Source organism: Lissotriton helveticus, chromosome 7 (assembly GCF_964261635.1).
Source record: "Lissotriton helveticus chromosome 7, aLisHel1.1, whole genome shotgun sequence".
NCBI lineage: Eukaryota > Metazoa > Chordata > Amphibia > Caudata > Salamandridae > Lissotriton > Lissotriton helveticus.
The window spans coordinates 750,167,085-750,186,182 of NC_136068.1; the positions used below are offsets into that span (position 1 = coordinate 750,167,085).

The window sequence follows — 19,098 nt, forward strand, 5'->3', positions numbered from 1 at the left end:
CTACATGTTTAGAGTGGACCACCCTGACAGCAGGAGGTTCACCCAAGTGGGGACATATCTGCACTGAGAGTGGCCAAGTGAAGGCCATAACCCTTGTGGTACTGCTGTCAATGTCTGCTTCAATCAATAAAAGCCGGCACTGGAGATGTATCTTCACAGTTCGATTAAAATGTCACTGTTTACATATAGCGACTCATATATAATGCACAAGATTAACTGCGCCACTAATCTTACTAGCAAGCAACAAAGCACAGACTAGCTCATGTAGAGATAAAAGGCCCGACCCCAAAAGTGCAAGATTGGCTGCGAGATGCCTCGGTATGAAATGAAATAGCTGAAACATATGCAACATTGCAGACTATTAGAGCTAAACTTATATATGGGGCCAACTCTGAAGATTTCTGGCAGAGCGAGAGAATAGGACTAGTGAAACAGAAACCAGTTGAGCTAACTTACGTCTTAGATGATTGATTTTGTAATAAGAGATCCCCCTTGCCAGAATAGAACTATGCAGACTACAAAGAACAGATAGGAAGACATCATTTATATGAGGCATGGATCCAGGGAATAAATTAAGAAGCCATTTGCTAATTCGGTTACATAACTTTATTTATGTACTTGTCCATTATCTGATATGCACTTGATAAACTGGTGTATATTATATTATCTTAATACACTACCACGATCTGATGAATATTCAAAAAATCATTATCTCGGTCTACCTGGAAGCCATGTTGTTCAGTGAAACTGAAGTAAAACATTTTTTTAAAGTCTGACTGACATGCATCGGGATGTTTCCAAGCATGGGCAAGAGGAACTCCTGCAGTCCATATGTGCATGCGTGAAAACCTGCACTGTGCCATTTCAGGACCGCAAAGGAAACGGAATTAAAATGTGCATACCAGTGACACCTGCAGTACAGGTCGACGACCCACTCAAGGCTCGAGCCGAAGGCCTGGCACAGCTCGAGGTCCCCATTGGACCATCGAGGCCGAAAAAAGCCAAGCATTAATGTGGCTTCTGCCTCTCATCCACGATTGACCATCACGCGCCAAGAGTTCGAAACAAAGCATAAACCCTTTGTGTTCAAATGGCGAGAAAGCGGTAGCCATCATTTCTAGTGGGTGGATTGCATAATATGAAAGCAGCAAGTCCGGAGCCAATCCTGGCTTCCCCGCTTGATCAAACTGTGCGATCCTAGGCACGTGAGAGAGCCTTCCAATACGTGAGTTTAGGTTTGCGCTACACACAAAAAGCTGATGTATTAACGTGAAACTATTATGCATGCTGGATATTTTTTTGTATATTAAAGAGACTGCCAGATTTTCTGTTTGTTTCATGATGTAGATGACAACTGTTTTAGGCCTCGGCTCGTGCACGGCCTCGTTGAGTCCCCCAGGCCCTCGGGTCGGCGCTGGGTCGGCTCTCATTATTGGCTCGCCCACCTCTAAGTTGAACCAATGGACATTCGGCAAAAGGGAGTTCTGCAGCTTGCCGAATTCAAGTCAGTGTTTCCAGAACCGCAGCTCCAGGAAGGACAGATACAACTAAAACCTTACCGTTTTCACCAGCTCCTGGTCCAGCTCGTGAAGCCGGTCCGACGACCCCTCCAGCTGCTGCAGGTCGGATCTCACATTTCTGAGCTCAGCCTGCCTTTTACTCAGCATGTCCGATTTCAGGTCTATGGTCCTTTCCAGACCCGTCTTTTGGTCCCTTATTTCATCCATCTGTTTCTGCTTCAACGTTTCTTTTGTAGCAAAATCTCTCTGCCCATAAAAATACAAGTATTAAAACTTGGGAATACAAAAACCTTCTGCACACTTGTTAGGATATGGTAAACAGAAAATGTTCAAATACTGCCATTACATTTGTGAAGAAAATATCGGGTTGCTATATAAATTGCATTTATTTCCACTATATTTGCAAATCAAACCCCAATCTCAGACATGCTTTTACTGTGCGACAAAAGTTTGAAGGTGTGTCCTGGATCTGGTTTACTTTTTATTTTCTGATTACAGTACAGACAGGCACGCAGCTGGGATACATACTACGGAAACTGTAGCAGATTGCAGATGTGCACATTGCGGAATTGACACCATTATGTCACATGTGAAGCGAATACATTTCTGCCGGATTATTCTTCTTGCGTGGAACTATTCCGCCACCATGTGTCCATTCGTTGCATCACAGGCAAGCCAGATACGTTGGTACTGCCAACTGCTGTTTACTAATGAATGGGAAATTTTAACTGATCAACATTTTTTTCGCATCATCCTATTATTTTATATACTCACCTTCGTGACTCACTGAATTAGTTTTTTCTTTTAGTTACAGCACAGTCAAAAACGTTCATGAATATTTTTATATGGCGCTGATTTATCTACAGGAGTCACCAACTGAAAGACGGAGACGACATTCGTCGTTTAAATGCAGAGAAAAGAAACACATTGTAGTTTTAGTTTTTCAGCAAGCAGAAAATAAAGGCTTAGTTTAGACCCTGTTTTTATAGTCAACTTTAAATGTAAAACATAATAAACAATATTGTTGAACTTCAACTCTCCCCTGTGCTAAACTCCGATCATTCTACTTTAGAATACCTCAGACCGGAACTTAAAGTGCTAGGCTCCCCTCCAATTCGACAACACAATATCTATCATCCTCCCGGCGATCCTCTTCCTTTTGCAGAAGAATTGTCCGACCTTCTTACCCAATCCTCACTTTCCAACTTTAAAAACCTCTTCCTCTGAGATTTTAACCTTCATTGGAACCAAAAGGACGGTCCTATGGTTAACCTCCTCACTGATCTACTTGACATCAATGACATAAAACAACTGTGCCACTCTCCTACTCACTCCAAAGGAGCCACTCTCGATGCTATCATTACTAGCAATGAGCTGGCCTCCCTTTCTTCATTGTTCCCATGGACTGGTCCGACCACCACCTCAGCCTTTTCACAATCTCTAACACTGTACTACACCCTCCACCCAAAACCATCAAACAGATGAAATTGACCAGAAATCTTCATCTTATCCCCCCAGGCAAACTTGAGACCAAAAGTCAAAGCTCAACTTCGACTCTCTCCTCCCTCCCAAAAGGCCAAGGACCTCACCAAACACTTTAATAAATCCATCGTTGAGATCCTTGACCAAATTGCCCCAATCAGACTAAAACGACAGAAAAACTCCTCCTCCAAATCCTGGTTCAATCCAGATCTCCACAATGAGAGACGTGCACTTAGATCGACTGAACTCATATGGAGGCAAAATCCTTCCCCCTTTAATCTCTCTCTCCTCAGATCCGCTAGGTCCAACTATAAAAAACACATCCTTAATGCTAAGACTTCCTTCTTCCGCTCACAGCTCGACCGGGCCAAAAACAGACCTAGGGAACTCTTCAGCATTGTTAAAAACCAAACATCTTCTGCACCCCCAAAGGTGTTTGGCACCACTGAGAGATGCAAAGAAATTGCCAACTACTTCTCAGAAAAAATCTCTAAAATTGATCAATCCTTCGCCCTAACTTCCCTCCCTCTTAATCTACTTCTCTCCCCGGACATTTCCTCCAACTCTCCTTCGCTCTCTACGCTTCTTCATGACTCCTCATCGTGCCCTCCTATCGTCCCTTTTCTTGAACCCGTCCCCATCACACTTGAGCAGAAAAATAATGCTTCTTGGCACGACTTCCAACCAGTAACTGAACTTGATGTCCTTAGCGTCATTTCCAGACTTAAACCGTCATCTCACACTAAAGACCCTCTCCCTTCCAACCTTGTCCAAGATCTAAAACATATCATTGCCCCCTCTATCATCAACTCCTCCTTTAACTCGGGTTGTGTCCCTGCTTCCCTGCAATTGGGACAAATCACTCCCAGCCTCAAAAATCCTGCTGGTGACCCTAATGACCTAAATAACTTTCGTCCTATCTCGAACCTTCCTCTTCTCTCAAAAGCCCTTGAAAAATGCACCCTGCTCCAACTAGATAGACACATTGATTCATTCAATCTTTTCGACTCTTTCCAATCAGGCTTCAGAAAGGGTTGCAGTACAGAAACGGCAATGCTAAACATAATTGATGACATCCATCACGCCCTCGACAAAGGCAAATCCTCCCTTCTCATTCTCCTTGATCTCTCCGCTGCTTTCGACAGTCAACCACTCTACTCTTAACACATTGAAAGATCGTTTTGGCCTCAATGGTTCAGTCCTCAAATTCTTCACCTCCTTTTTCCAACACAGAACCCAGCAAATTAAAATCCGTGACTGCCTTTCCAAACCTCTGCCCGTCATCCTAGGGGCCCCCGAGGGTTCTATCCTCACCCCCTCTCTATTTAATCTCTTCATGGAACCCCTCACCCTTATCCTTAAATAAGCAGGAATCAATTACCACCTATACGCCGATGACACCCAACTTTACTATAGGATTCAATCCCCCTTGGATGTTCTTCACCTCAATGATGCCTTGAGTAAGATTCAATCCTGGTTCCACTGCAAACACCTCAAACTCAACCCCAACCCAAAAAAGACCGAAATCATTCTTTTCTTCTCTAAGAATAACTCGCTCCACATTCTATCCTGGATCTCTGACCTTACCGCACTCAACTGCTCTCTCACTATATCAAACTCAGTTAAATCCCTCGGTTTTAACAGTGATCAGAACCTTACTCTTATCCAGACATAAAAAATTCAGCCAAAAGCGCGCTCTTCACACTCCATCACCTCAAGAAAATAAAACCCTTCCTTCCTGTTGACGACTTTAAATTAGTCGTCCAATCGCTGTTCTTGTCGAAAATCGACTATGGTAACGCCATACTCGCTGGAACCCCTAAAGCCCACCTAGCCCCAATCAAATCTGTTCTGAACCTGGCTGCTAGGCTCATTACCAACCTCAAACGGTTCGATCACATCTCCCCTACCCTTAAAGCCCTCAATTGGCTTCCCGTTGAAGGTAGAGCTTCCCACAAGACAGCCTGCATTACGCACAAAGCCCTGCATCAACGCTCCCCGCAGTACCTCTCAGATAAAGTTCACAAATCTGGCTGCTCTAGATCATTGAGGAGCTCCAACACCCTCGCTCTTGTCCCTCCTCTGTTAAACAAGAAAACCATACAATTTTGCTCCTTTTCCGGGAACGCGCCTAACATCTGGAACTCCCTCCCTAAAGATCTTCACTGCAACATCTCCTACGTCAGCTTCAAAAAAGACCTCCAACTCCTGCTCAACAAATACTGGGGTCCTTAATCCCTTCCCTGACCACTCATCCCTCCCTGACCTCCTACTGTTTCCCCCCCCCTCTCATCTTCCTTTGCCCACTAACTCCTCCCTCTAGCCTTTCCCAAAGGACCTGCTTCTTCCCACTCGGTATTGCCTTAACCTCCCCCCTCCTCAGCCTCGCCCCATTCCCATACCCTTCCTCCCCTCTTCTCTATCCTTTCCGTCCCGCGCTAGGCTAATCTCTCAGGACTTGTTGTAGCCCATTGCAATACATGTAATTTGATAGTGTAAAGCTGGAGTTGTTTTCAGTGTCCGGATGGGTTTTGAGTACTACCTCATTGTAATTCGATTTCATTACAATTAATTATCCATATATTGCGGTATGATACTGCCTTAACCTACCCCCCTCCTTAGCCTCTCCCCATTCCTATACCCTACCTCCCTCTTTTCCATCTTTTACCTCTCTCACTAGCCTAATCTCTCAGGATGTGCTGTAGCCCATTGCAACTTTTGTAATTTGATTACGTAATATTTATGCTGCTTTTTACTGCTTGTTTTGGTTTTTTTAATACTACCCCATTGTAATATTTTGCTTTACTGCAATTAATACCCATGTAAAGTGCTCTGTTACCCTCGGGTCCAGCCAGCGCTATATAAAACCTTTTAAATAAATAAGATGGAAAGTATGTGGAAGCAAAATGTATCACTAGCTATTGTAATGACACTTCTTTATCTTTCGTACACTCTCCTTTACTCTCCGTTACAAACAATGCAGGCACTTTTACAATGATGTAACCACATTTATTTCACTTCATCTAAAAATTATTTTTGAAAAATGCTTATGAATAAGTGATGCTTTTTAATCCTTTTCACATTGGCGAATTTATAATGAAGTAGAGTTTGACTAAAATGTGCTCCAAAATAAACTGTTAAGTAGATATGCGGTGGTGTACCATCACTAGCTTCAAACTATGTGATATGCGTTAAGCATACTCCTTCAAGAGCAGTTTTGAAACAGTTTTGAAAAGGAACTGGTGCTTTGTTAAACTTCAGATATTTGCTTGGAAGACATTTATTTTTGATGCGCCAGTAAATTTTTGATTACACCTTGTGGAGAAGTGTGGCTCACTGGTTAGAGGAGGCAGACCTGGAAGCAGAGGTCAGCCCGGGACCAGGGTTCAATTCCCGGCTCGGCGGGGTCTTGAGTCCTAAAATGTCCATGGACTCGACAATTCTCGCTCCGGTGCCTACTCGATTCACGGGTTCACACTCTGCGACTCTGGGCAATAGCTTGCTTAATCTCCACAACGGCCCCTCGCGGCGGGATGCCTGGCTTTCACCTTGCGGATACCCTGCTGGGGTTATCTCACAGGGGAATACCAGGACGGGTTCCCTCAGCAAGCGCTTAGAAACCGCTCAGTGATTTGCGCTATATAAATTCCTGTACATTTACATTTACCTTGTGCATCACTTAACCCTGTGGCCGCGGCAGTAATTCCGCCGTGGCGCTGGGGGGGGGGTGGAGGGTCCGCGCAGCGCCGCAATTCCGTCACGAGCGCGCTGTGCTTGTGACGGAGTGGTTCCATCACGGCCCCGCCCGCTAAATAGAACGTCCGCGCAGGCGCGGAATTCCTGAAGCGTGGGCGGGGCGGCCGCACCGTGACGGAACCACTCCGTCACCAGCACAGCATGTCCATGGCTCGTGACAGAGTAGTTCCGTCATGAGCACGGAAGAGATTAAAAACCCAAATCCGTTGTTGCTCTACATACATTTGTATTAATTTTTGCATGTTTTAATTATAGTTGTTAGTATCTGAAGAGACTAATTGTTTTGTGTCTCCGTTACAGCATTGAAAAACACGGACTGGATGAGACTTGTCTAGAGTCTATGCTTTCTGGGACATTAAAGAGGCTTAATCAGACTGTTATTTTGTAAAAGTGCCTCAGTTTGTAACTATACAGAAAGTCTAGTACCGGTTGCATCTACGATTTCTTTTACTGAGACTGTACCAAAGGTGCTGGACAATGAGGCCTTTGATTCCATTTATCATAAATCTTTTGAGGTGAGCATTCTGCTTTGCATACTCTTGTCCAAGGTCAACACCATCAAAGTTAATCAAGAACACACACCTTTTATCAGTGCTTTAAACACAGTGGGGGACCACTAGCCAACAGCATCTCAATGTTACACCTATGAAGAAAGTGTGGCAGGGCAGGATAATATGGGGTAATAGTGGGAGTCTATTCTTTGCCGTGCAGCATCAGAAGCACTTCTAATGGTTGTCTAGCACTGGGCCCATGCAGACACAAGTCTCAATCTACTTGCTATACTTTACCACAGAGGCATTGGTCCTCGGATGGACCTTTCTTCGTCGTAGCGAGGGGTGAAAATCTAAGATGATCCACTGCTGGCTTACCCAATGAGGACCATTAATTGGTAGCCAACTCCCAAGCAGTTTCAGAGGAGAGAGCATGAATTTCAAAATAAAAGACTCACAACAGATCTTTAGCATAAATTGGTTATTGTATTTGAGACTCAAGATCAATACACATAAGTAAGATCTTTAGGAATTCTGTCATGCATACTAACGCACGCACTAAGAATCCAACCATTTGGTCTAGGTAATTTGACGTCATAAAGAATGGTTTCAAAGCAAGAGGATGGTTCAATAACAATTTCTCAGTAGGGATACAGGAATCAAGCTAAAGTCCGCTTGGGGAAAGTCCCTGGGTATGGGCAAAAGGGAACAGAGCATCAATCAGAAAGTTCAAGTCTGGACTCTCACCAGACAGTTCCAAACAGTCTAGCACAGAAGTTCATAAGCATACAGGAATGGCAAGGGCACTTCAGTTCTGAAGGCAGGCTAGAGTCAAGGAAAGTGATGGAACAGCAGCAGTGGCCACAGTTCTCAAGAGCATCGGCAAAAGAGTCCTAATGAGAGATATCCAATAAGCCAAAGAAGAAGCTGGAGAGAATGGTGGACTCCTCCTGAATCCAATAGTCTTTAGAGTGCATAAATTGTCATCATGACATCATAGTCACTCCACAGTGGTCTGATCATCGTATGACCACTCTTCAGTTTACCAGGTACAAATTGTTCTCCAGCACATTTTCCCATGCATCTTATGTGAAACAACTGTACGTTGCATCCTCAAAGATTTGCCGACAAAAAACCTTAACACTTTTGCTGTACATAGAGAAGGTCCAAAGGTCAGGCTCTCACAAAATCCACACAAAAAATAATTAAGAAAAGTGCCCGGTTTGTTTTAAGGAATTTGGCACTATCAGAACAAATAAGCAACATTTGAAAACGTGTCAGAGTTCATTGCATCAGGCCATGAAACAATGCAGCCTAAAAAGAAAAGTTATCTCAAGCATCTTTTGAAAGCTCATATTTTCATTAGTGCCAAACTCCAAAAGTAAGTGAAAAGGTGTAAGGGAATCACGCAAATATATTATATATAAGCATTCTGTGATGTATGTCAGTGATTATTACACAAAAAAATGCCACTGTGGTTATGGCCTACTGCTACAATCTCGAAAGTAGCAACCTTTAAAATATTTTTAAAACTCATTAAAATAAAATCATTTTTAGACATCTAGAATCTTTATGATGTTAAGTATTTGTGTTGAAATCTAGAATCTTTATGAAAATTTCAGACATCTAACATGTAACATATAGGAATTGCACCAACATCGAGTTTTCATGCTTTATTTTCATAACATCGTTGTTACAAATATAAGGTAATTAGTTATGACATCATCTATCATTCTCGAACTAACCAAGCACACTTGTACGGTGCAGTGTTACAACTCCTCTCATTTTGGTGCGCTGGTTTTCTGGACGCTTGCAAGGTGGTGCAAATCAGAGATCTCTCTTAATACCACTGCGTCTCAAGTACTTCTGATGAAATATGCAGTGATCCTTTGGAACATTGCCCTAGCTCTAAAGTGAACATTCAAATGACTCATTTTCTTTTTTGTGGGTCTTGGCTTAACACAGCTACGAGACTTATTCTGACTTGGTAAAGCAAAAGCGAAAATGCTTGCAACTTCATTAGCTAGATATTTGGGCTCTACTCTCTGAACGACACTGTCACATCTTATTAAGCTCAGCTTTGCCTTAAAAAAAGGAGGTCAAATGTATGCCCTTCCACGCCTATAAATATGGCTGCAAGCATCCCTGCTCCATCCTTGAGGTTCAACTGTATCCCTGGTTAAGGAGCACAACAGCATGGAGGTGCAACAAAAAAAGAGAATACAGCTCGCAGTGTGCAGACCCAAAAATCAACAAAGCACAGTTGCAAGTGTTAATATAATATCATAACTTTGGTTCATCCTCGGATTATCATCACCCCTCCCAAAAATGTTAATAAAGCAGAGAATAGAGTGTTCTGCACAGTAAACAGGTTCCATATAACCTGCAAGGGCAGAGCTGGCAACCTGGCTGAAAACAGTACGCCCCAGACTCTAGAACTGCAAAGGTCAAGTGTCCCACCATCAAGTCTAATGTTGGTGCAGTTCTGTTGAAGGTACAGGGCTTGCATTGCTGGGCTGTTGAGTGGTTCATAAACCATGCTTGGCCAAGGTCAGAAATGTGTATATTATCAGTCAAAATCTACACAATCCCACATTTGGGGCAATTGCCTAACACCATACTTTTACAAAGCTAGAAGACCAAGATTTGGGAAATTGTTAAACTATTTTAGAAGTTAACTATGGAAATAACAGAGGAGTTACCATCATCTGGTTTGCAGCAGCCTCTTCCCTCTCTTGTCTTTCTTTCACAAGGGTTTGAAAGCTGTCCCTCTGGCGATCATTGAATGGCATCCTGTCATAGCCATCAAACTCCAACTCTGCCGCCAAATCATGGATTAAGGAATCCCGTTGCTTAATATTCTGCTGGTGGCGATCAGCTTGCAACTGCAGCCGTCCTTTAAAGAGGGTAGAAAGGCACACTTGTTCAACGCAAGCTGCTGAATGCTGTGTTACCGTAAAGCATTCATAAAGTGTAAAATTACAAAGTTTTTTAACAGGAATCAGGAAATGCAAAAACAAAAAATGTCACACGACCTTAAATGTATGTATGTTTGTTTGTTTGAATGCATGTATTCATCTTGAGGCACATGGCACAAACCTATCATTGGAATACACCAAAAATACGAGAGACATGGCAATCAACTACAATTTGTTTACATTGATTCAGGTAATAGGATTTAATTTCCTTTACTGAAGCCAGTTTACATTACAATGGTTATTTGATAAAAATGCTGAAGCTACTAAAGGTTGGAATTCTAAACTCATTTATATAATAATAATAATATTAATAATCCACATTTGTAAAGCGCGAACCATCACCCGTTAGGGTCTCTAGGCACTGGGGGGCGTCGGGAAGATTAAGCAAGCTATTGCCCAGAGTCACATGGTGCTGGGCTAATCTGCCGCCGGCCCCGGGGATCGAACCGTGATCCCCAGATTCCGAAGTCAGTCACCCTGGACGCGGCGCCACCCCCTCCTTTATACAGATGACAAGCCAACTTGTACCATATTTCCACCACCAGTATTATCAGAGCTTGGTTCTACACCAGTAGTTCTTAACCTTTTGAGTTCTGTGGTCCTCTGCTTAATCATGAATGGAATTCGGTGACCCCCACAGAACATTACTGGAATCCAGGGTCTGCCACTGAGTCATTACCGGAATGAATATGCTACTTACCAGTATGCATCTGTTCTTGGCATGTAGGGCTGCTGACATTCATATCTATAGCATAGATCGCCGCCTAGTGTTGGGTCCGGATGATTGCACATTGTGGTCCTGGAAGAGTCTTCGAAGTATCACGAGATAGGTGGCTCCTCCCCTGGACTACAGTGCGCATGGGCATCGACTCCATCCTCAGATTGTTTTTAGCCATTGTGGCAAAGATGCAGTGTATTAGTGTAAGCGATGGTCATGTTTAAGATGAAATGCAAGAAGAGTCTGCAGCCGCTACAGGCGCCGGGGAGGAGGGCGGGCGATATGAATGTCAGCAGCCCTACATGCCAAGAACAGATGCATACTGGTAAGTAGCATATTCAGTTCGAGGCATGTGGGCTGCTGAATTCATATCTATAGCATAGAATACATAGCAGTCCCTCCATTAACGGCGGCCGCCTGTGCCAGCTGCAGAAGTCTGAAAAAATGTTTTAAGAACAGCCAGTCCTACAGCTGCCTGCTGTTTGGAGTGCACATCTACACAGTAATGTTTAGTAAATGTATGTAGTGTAGACCATGTGGCTGCTCTACAAATGTCTTCCAAAGGAATATTACCCAGGAACGCCATGGAGGCCCCCAACTTGCGTGTGGAGTGGGCCATGGGGGCGACCGTTAAAGTGCGCTTAGCCTTGTGATAGCAAATCTGAATACACTTAACGATCCACCTGGCTATTCCTGCTTTGGAAATGGGGTTGTCTTTGTGCTGGGCTGGGAAGGCAACAAAGAGCTGTTGTGTCTTTCTAAAGTCTTTGGTCCTGTCAATGTAGTACATTAACACTCTTTTGACATCAAGCGTGTGGAGCATTCTCTCTGCTACTGTTTCGGGGTTCTGAAAGAATGCGGGCAGTTCGATGGTTTGATTGACATGAAACTGCGACACCACCTTAGGAAGAAACTTAGGGTTAGTGCGCAGCACCACCCTGTTAGAATGAATTTGAATAAATGGCTCTTGTACTGTGAGCGCCTGTAGCTCACTAACACGTCGTAGAGACGTGATGGCAATGAGAAAAGCTACCTTCCATGTTAAGAACTGAATCTCACAGGAGTGTAGAGGCTCAAACGGTGGGCCCATCAATCTGGTGAGGACCACATTGAGGTTCCACACAGGACCTGGCGGGGTCCTGGGGGGGATGACCCGCTTTAGCCCCTCTAGGAATGCTTTAATAGCAGGCACCCTGAAAACAGAGGTGCTGCCTGTTTTGGAGATAAGCCGCTATGGCGGATAAGTGTATCCGAATGGAAGCATATGCTAGATTGCATTTGTAAAGATGTAACAAATAGCAGATGATATTAGGAATGGATGCATCTAGCGGGTTGATATGATGTTCCGTACAGTAAATGACAAACCGCTTCCATTTCGCTGCATAGCAAGCTCTGGTAGTGGGCCTCCTCGCCTCCCGGATGATGTCCATGCATTCAGGAGGCAAGTCAAGGTAGCCAAATTCTAAGACCTCAGGAGCCAGATCGCCAGGTTGAGCTGTTGCGGATCTGGGTGCTGAATGTCGCCATGGTTCTGCGTTAAGAGCCTGGGTGTGAGGCGCAGCCTTTGATGCGGTACCACGGAGAGTTCTAGAAACGTGGTGTACCATGGTTGGCGTGCCCACGTTGGAGCAACCAGGATGAGTGTCATCGAGTGTTGCTTTAGCTTTCTTGCCACCAGCGGTATGAGAGGTGCTGGGGGAAAAGCGTACGCAAATCTGCCTGACCAGTTCATCCATATCGCATTGCCCTGCGACTGTGGGTGTGGGAACCTGGCGGCAAAGGTTTGGCATTTTGCGTTTTCCCTTGTGGCAAACAGGTCTATCTCTGGATGACCCCACTGCTGGAAGTATGGGTGGAGTACTGATGGGTGTAACTCCCACTCGTGCATCTGGTGGCTGTACCTGCTAAGCAGATCCGCCATCTGATTGTCCTTGCCCAGGAGGTGTTCCACCATGAGGAAGATGTTCCTCTGAATGGCCCACTTCCACATGCTCTGAGCCAGGCGAGACAGCTGTGGAGAGTGTGTACCTCCCTGCTTTTGGATATAGTACATTGCCGTCATGTTGTCCGTCCGGATCAACACGACCTTGTTGCATAGATATACTTTGAAGGACTTCAGTGCCATGAAGATTGCCATCAGTTCTAAGTAGTTGATGTGCATCTTCCTCTGCTGCGTCGACCATAGTCCCTGCACTGTTTAGTGGAGTACATGAGCTCCCAATCCCTGGAGAGATGCGTCAGTCGTCAGGATAATCTGTGGCACAGGCTCCTGGAACGGTTGGCCCTTGCAAAGGTTGTGTGGATTCCACCAATGCAGAGAGTTGTATGCCCGACCGGTTACCAACACTAGGTCTTTTAACTGTCCGTGAGCCTGAGTCCACTGATGTGCCAAGCATTCTTGGAGCGAACGCATATGTAACCTTGCATGCGGGACTATGAAGATGCAGGAGGCCATCATGCCTATCAACTGCATGAACACTCTTGCTGGAAGCGAGTGTTGCAGTCTGAATTTCTGGATCAGCGCCTGAATGCTGTCTATTCCCACTGAATTTGGCTGAGCCGTCGCCGCCAGAGTATCTATCGTCGCGCCCAGATACTGCCGCACATGGGCTGGCTGAAGGTGCGACTTCGGATAGTTCAGTGAGAAGCCCAGACCGTGAAGAAGGTGAATGGTGTGGGACATGTCGGCGGCGCACTGCTGGGCCGACTTTGCCTGAACTAGCCAGTCGTCCAGATAAGGGTATACATGGACGTTCTGTCTCCTGAGGTGCGCAGCCACTGTCTCCAGACATTTCGTGAACACTCTGGGGGCTGTTGTCACTCCGAAAGGAAGGACCTTGAACTGATAATGCCGATTCAGAATGGTGAATCTGAGGTATTTCCTGTGGGATGGGTGGAGTGGAATGTGAAAGTAAGCATCCTTGAGGTCCAAGGTTGCAAGGAAGTCTCCCTGATTTAGCAACGGAAGAACCTGCTGCAGTGTTAACATGTGGAAGTGTTCTGAGAGAATGTACTGGTTCAGAGGCCTGAGGTCCAGAATGGGCCAGAGGGACCCGTCCTTCTTTGGGATTAAGAAGTACAGGGAATACACCCCTGTGCCTTCTTCCTCCACTGGCACAAGCTCTATTGCGCCTTTTTGCAGCATGACTAGAACCTCCTGCTGCAATAAGTGCAAATGCTCTGTGGACATAGGACGGTGTCTTGGTGGTATGTTGGGTGGAGTGGATGTCAGCTCCAAACAATAACCGAACTGGATAAGTTTCCTGACCCACCTGTCTGTGGTGATGGATTTCCAGACTGGCAGGAACTGCTGGAGTCTCCCCCCGACAGGTGTTGGATGGTCGGGGGCAGTGACAGGGACTTACTGTTTGTTGGTGGCAGAGGAACGGGAGTTGTTGTTTCCTCTGCTTCTGCCCTTGGCGCTGTTGCCCCGGTATCCTCCTCTACTCTGCTTGGTGTACGAGGATTGCGCCCCACCTTTATTGAACTGTGTCTGCTGTGACATCTGGCCTCTGTTAACACCTCGATTGCCTGAGCGACGAAAAGTGTTCCCTCGAAACTGTTGGGACTGGAGAGCTCCCATGGACTTGGCAGTCTCAGTATCGTTCTTTATTTTTTCCAGGGTGGTATCCACCTCTGGACCAAACAACCTGTCAGGGTTTACTGGCTGGTTAAGGATGGTAGTTTGGATATCTGGTTTAAAACCTGAGATTCTGAGCCATGCTTGCCGTCTGAGCATCACACTGGTATTAATTGCTCTGGCCGCAGTGTCCGCAACGTCTAGTGCGCACTTGATGGAAGCGTTAGAGATGAGCTTCCCTTCCTGGATAAGCATCTCCCCTGCCTCTTTATATTGGTCTGGTAGATGTTGCAATAGGGTCTCTAGTGTGTCGTAGTGTGCCCTGTCGTAACGTGCCAAGAGTGCCTGCTTGTTAGATATACGCCAGATATTGGCGGCTTGAGCTGCTACTCTCTTTCCTGATGCCTCCAGCACTTTTGATTCTTTGTCTGGGGGAGGAGCTTCACCAGTGGTTTGCGAATTCGCCCTCTTGCGGGCATTAGAAACTACCAGAGAGTCCAATGGCAACTGGCCCTTGATGTAGGTAGGGTCGCCAGGTGCCGGTCTGTATTTCTTTTCAATTCTAGGGTTGACCACCCTTGACCGCGTGGGTTCTTTAAAAATGTCTGCAGCATGTTTAATGACCCCCTTTAGCATAGGTAGAGTTTTTACAGTTTTTTCAGCAGTTGAAAAAGTGTCAAAAAGGAAGTCCACCTCCACAGGATCAGCATGCATCTCAACTCCGTGGTTGTTTGCTGCCCTTTCAATCGGTGCATTAAATGCTGCAGAATCCTCAGTGGGAGAGGTTTTGACGTTGTACACGTGAGGTTCATGGGCAGTGTGCTGATCCCCTTGGTCACCTGCCTCTACCCACGAGTCCTGTTGTTCGTCAGGCTCCGTGTTATCAGGAAAATTGTATTCCTCATCTCCATCCCCAGCATCTTCTCCATCAGAATAAGTGGGTGATGGTGTTGTAATTCTTGGAGTCTGAGGAACTATTGGTTCGACCAAGTTTGGTGTGTATGAAGCAGGCCTTTTGCGCTTCAGAGGAATGGTATACGACTCCAAGGGTTGCGATGGAGTGATCTTCCGTTTGTAAATCATAAGTTTTCCGGTGTCGGCTTCAATGAAATGCTCCGACTCCTCTTCCAGCAAGGGTGTTCGATGCTTCAAACTCCCTGGCCGGTCCGTTGGCTTCGACCCCACAGTGTCCTTGGGCACCGATTACGGTGCGAAGGCCTTCGGCGCCTCCTTCGGCGGCAGCGTGAAGCGGATCGGCGCCAAAGTTTTTGGCTTCGGGACAGGTGGCTTCGGAGAGGCAGGCGTCTGTGGTTCCGCCGCTGAAGCTTTTTCCCTGATCCGCCTGAGGGAGTCCGAGACCTGCTTCGTAAAGGAAGCGGACGGTTTCGTCGACCCGACAGCCGACCTCGGTTCACCAACATGGGAAGACTCGAGCGTCGATGACCTTGGTTTTTCTAGCCGAGGCGTAGCAGCATCCTTGGTAGGGGCGCTACGATCTTTGTCCGTGTTAGCCGCCGTCGACGCCGATGGTTTCGGATCGGCGGGTCGTGCTACTTGTTTCGGGGTCCCAGCCGGGCGCCCTTACTTGTTTTCGGCTCGACGCCTTTACTTGTTTTCGGCTCGACGCCCTTGTTGGACTTCGGGTCAGCGCTTTTGCGCGATTCCGACTCCACGCCCTTCTTGGTCTTCGGCTCAACGCCCTTGACCACCTTCGGGTCGACGCCCTTGACCACCTTCGGCTCGACGCCTTTGCCCGACTTGACCGGCTCAACGGTCTTCTTCGGCTTCGGTGGCCCCGACCCCTGTGAGGACGATGGCGTCGAAGGGGGTGCCGACGTCTTCGGTTTCGATGGCGCCTCAACCGATTTTGTTTTTGTCGACACCGATGGTTTCACTTTCGGTTTCGTTTTCGACAATGGCGGCTCCGTCGAAGGGTCCGTAGCCGGGCCAGAAGGCGGGGCCGTGGATGCAGGTATAGGGTCTTGGGTAAGGCCGTGTGGCGATCCCTCGACCTGAGCCTTTGAAAGTGTTCGAACGGGGCATAGCTCTTCCTCCGAGCTATCTTCTATGGCCCCATAGGCCTCATTGTCGTCCCCTACCTCGTCGACGACTTCTTCTACATCAAGGCCTTCGACATCCTCTTCGTATTCATACTCGACGTCGACTGTTGGAGGTGAAATCTGCATCTGAACCTCTTGTTCATCTGCTTCTTCATCGTCGAAAATGTCCACCGGTGCTGGGGCCGTCCGCCGGGCCTCGAGGCGCGCCACGCGCCGGAGCCGGATCGTCTTCTTCGATCGAAACCTGGAACAGGCCATACAGTTGGCTTCGTCGTGGTCCGGCGACAGGCATTTGTTGGGTGGACGTCAATGTGTGGGTACTTGGATCCACACACGGGACAGTGCTTGAACGGACTCCGTTCCATGCCGTCGAAAGTCTTGCTGCGTCGACTGGGCCTCGATCACCGAAGAGTCACACGACTCCCCGGATATCCGACTCGACAAGAGGGAATAAAGTCGGGCACCGAACGCAAACAATACCGACGGTTCGAAAAAGGCCTTTTGGCCTCGAAAAAGTTTTATAATGATTCCGAACAGGAGATAACGAAATCACATCCGAACCCAATGGCGGAAAAAAACAATCTGAGGATGGAGTCGATGCCCATGCGCACTGTAGTCCAGGGGAGGAGCCACCTATCTCGTGATACTTTGAAGACTCTTCCAGGACAACAATGTGCAATCATCCGGACCCAACACTAGGCGGCGATCTATGCTATAGATATGAATTCAGCAGCCCACATGCCTCGAACGCCAGGGACCCTATCCTTTGCAATTTTAATGATGTTAATCACAAAACAATACACAAAAATACAGAAACAAGCATTCATCAAACAACTACGCAAATCAGCAAATATTTAATTTAATTCACAAACGCATTTCTCCCATGAAACAGTCTGAGAATACAATCTTAATTATTAGCTCCAATTCCAAATTCCTTAAAATGTACAGAATATTAAAAAAAATCCATTAAAAATTAGTATTTATATACATTTTAATAATCTGTTAATATTATTTGATTTGATTTTCTAAGCAGTCGCGTACTGAGTAGGCGTCAAACTCCGAGGAGTCCCCATACCCTAGGTTAAGAAACACTGTTCTAAAACAATTGTAAAAAACCTTTATTTCACAGCAAAATAGTCACATAAATCACATGAATCCTCTCACTCTGAAGTCAAAGAAAGAAAATTAAACACTAAGCTCCATCAGACGACAGAGCTTGACATTTGGCCTCCGTCTTTGCATGTACAGAAAATGTGGCAAGATAAGAACAACATTTAAAGGCCTGTTTACAGAAAGCGAGGACTCTTAGAAGTATATAGTAAATAGGCTAAGTTACACGGGAGGGACAAACATATTGTGGATGAAAAAAAAGTCTATCTAGAGCGCAGAATTGATGCAGCGGAAAATACATGCAAAGAAATTTTTAGAATTGTAAAAGAGTTTATTTCCCCTCCCTCGAGCACGCCCACCCACTCTCATACTGAAGTCTGGATTAGCCAGCTCAGTGAGTTTTTTATTAATAAAATCAAAGCTATTCAGAGCTCCTTTCCTGTTGTGGGCCTTGGTCCAACTGCTTGTCATTCGACACCTCTGTCACCATCTATAAAGGAGAGTGGCCCTTTTCTGTCGGTTTTTCCATCCATCTCTCTGGCTTCTTCTCTCGACTTTTTGTCTCGGCTCCAATCGGGTTCGCCGCTCGATCCTTGCCCAGCGAAATGTTTAGGGAGAGTGGCGCCGGCAGTTAATGACTTGCTCAATCCACTGCTTAACTCTTCCCTGACATCGGGAGAGGTACCTATGGCTTGGAAGCATGCCCTGATTCTGCCGCTGCTTAAAAAACCATCTTTAGATCCCCTTGCTCACGCCAATTACAGACCAATCTCCCTCCTTCCCTCTCTGGCTAAGGTGATTGAGAAGCATGTGCATCTCTCCATTTACAGCTTTATAGAGAGTAATAACATCTTGCATGACTCTCAATCGGGCTTCCGTGCAAATTTTAGCACGGAGACAGCTCTTCTTGAAATCACCGATGCCATAAGAGAGACTCTGGATGGTGGGGGTAAAGCCATCTTGGTCATGTTGGATTTGTCGGCGGCTTTCGACACCGTCCCTCACGACGGTCTCCTTTTAAGACTCTGGGAGATCGGCTTTCGTGGGACGGTGTGTAACTGGTTTAAGTCCTGTTTGACCAACCGCCGACAAGTGGTCTGGGCACCCCCGTTTTCCGCCGAAATGCCGCCGCTGGAGGTTGGGGTGCCTCAAGGGTCCATTCTGAGCCCCACCCTTTTTAATATCTACATGGCCCCACTAGCGGCTGTGGCGGAATCTTTTGGTGCCCTGATCATATCCTATGCTGATGACACCCAGCTTCTTTTCACGTGTAGCAAGGGTGAGGACTTTGACGGCGGCCGGATTAGGGAATGCTTGGGCGCGGTATTTGATTGGTTTCAGAGGCATAGTCTGTAGTGCAATTCCGATAAGTCAGAGCTGCTCTTCTTCGGATGCCCGCCTGA

At 46.2% G+C, this 19,098-nt stretch overlaps 1 protein-coding gene across 2 annotated transcripts in view; it reads right to left on the reverse strand.

Annotated features, from left to right (window-relative positions):
* RAD50 (RAD50 double strand break repair protein) overlaps positions 1-19,098 on the reverse strand; it is a 507,735-nt gene that overhangs the window by 340,170 nt on the left and 148,467 nt on the right. For both annotated transcript variants that reach the window (XM_078653096.1, XM_078653097.1), the window contains exons 9-10: positions 9,952-10,145; positions 1,560-1,766 (exon numbers count right to left, since the gene is read on the reverse strand). In XM_078653096.1, the coding sequence (XP_078509222.1) occupies positions 1,560-1,766; positions 9,952-10,145 (401 nt within the window). The remainder of the gene's footprint in view (positions 1-1,559; positions 1,767-9,951; positions 10,146-19,098) is intronic.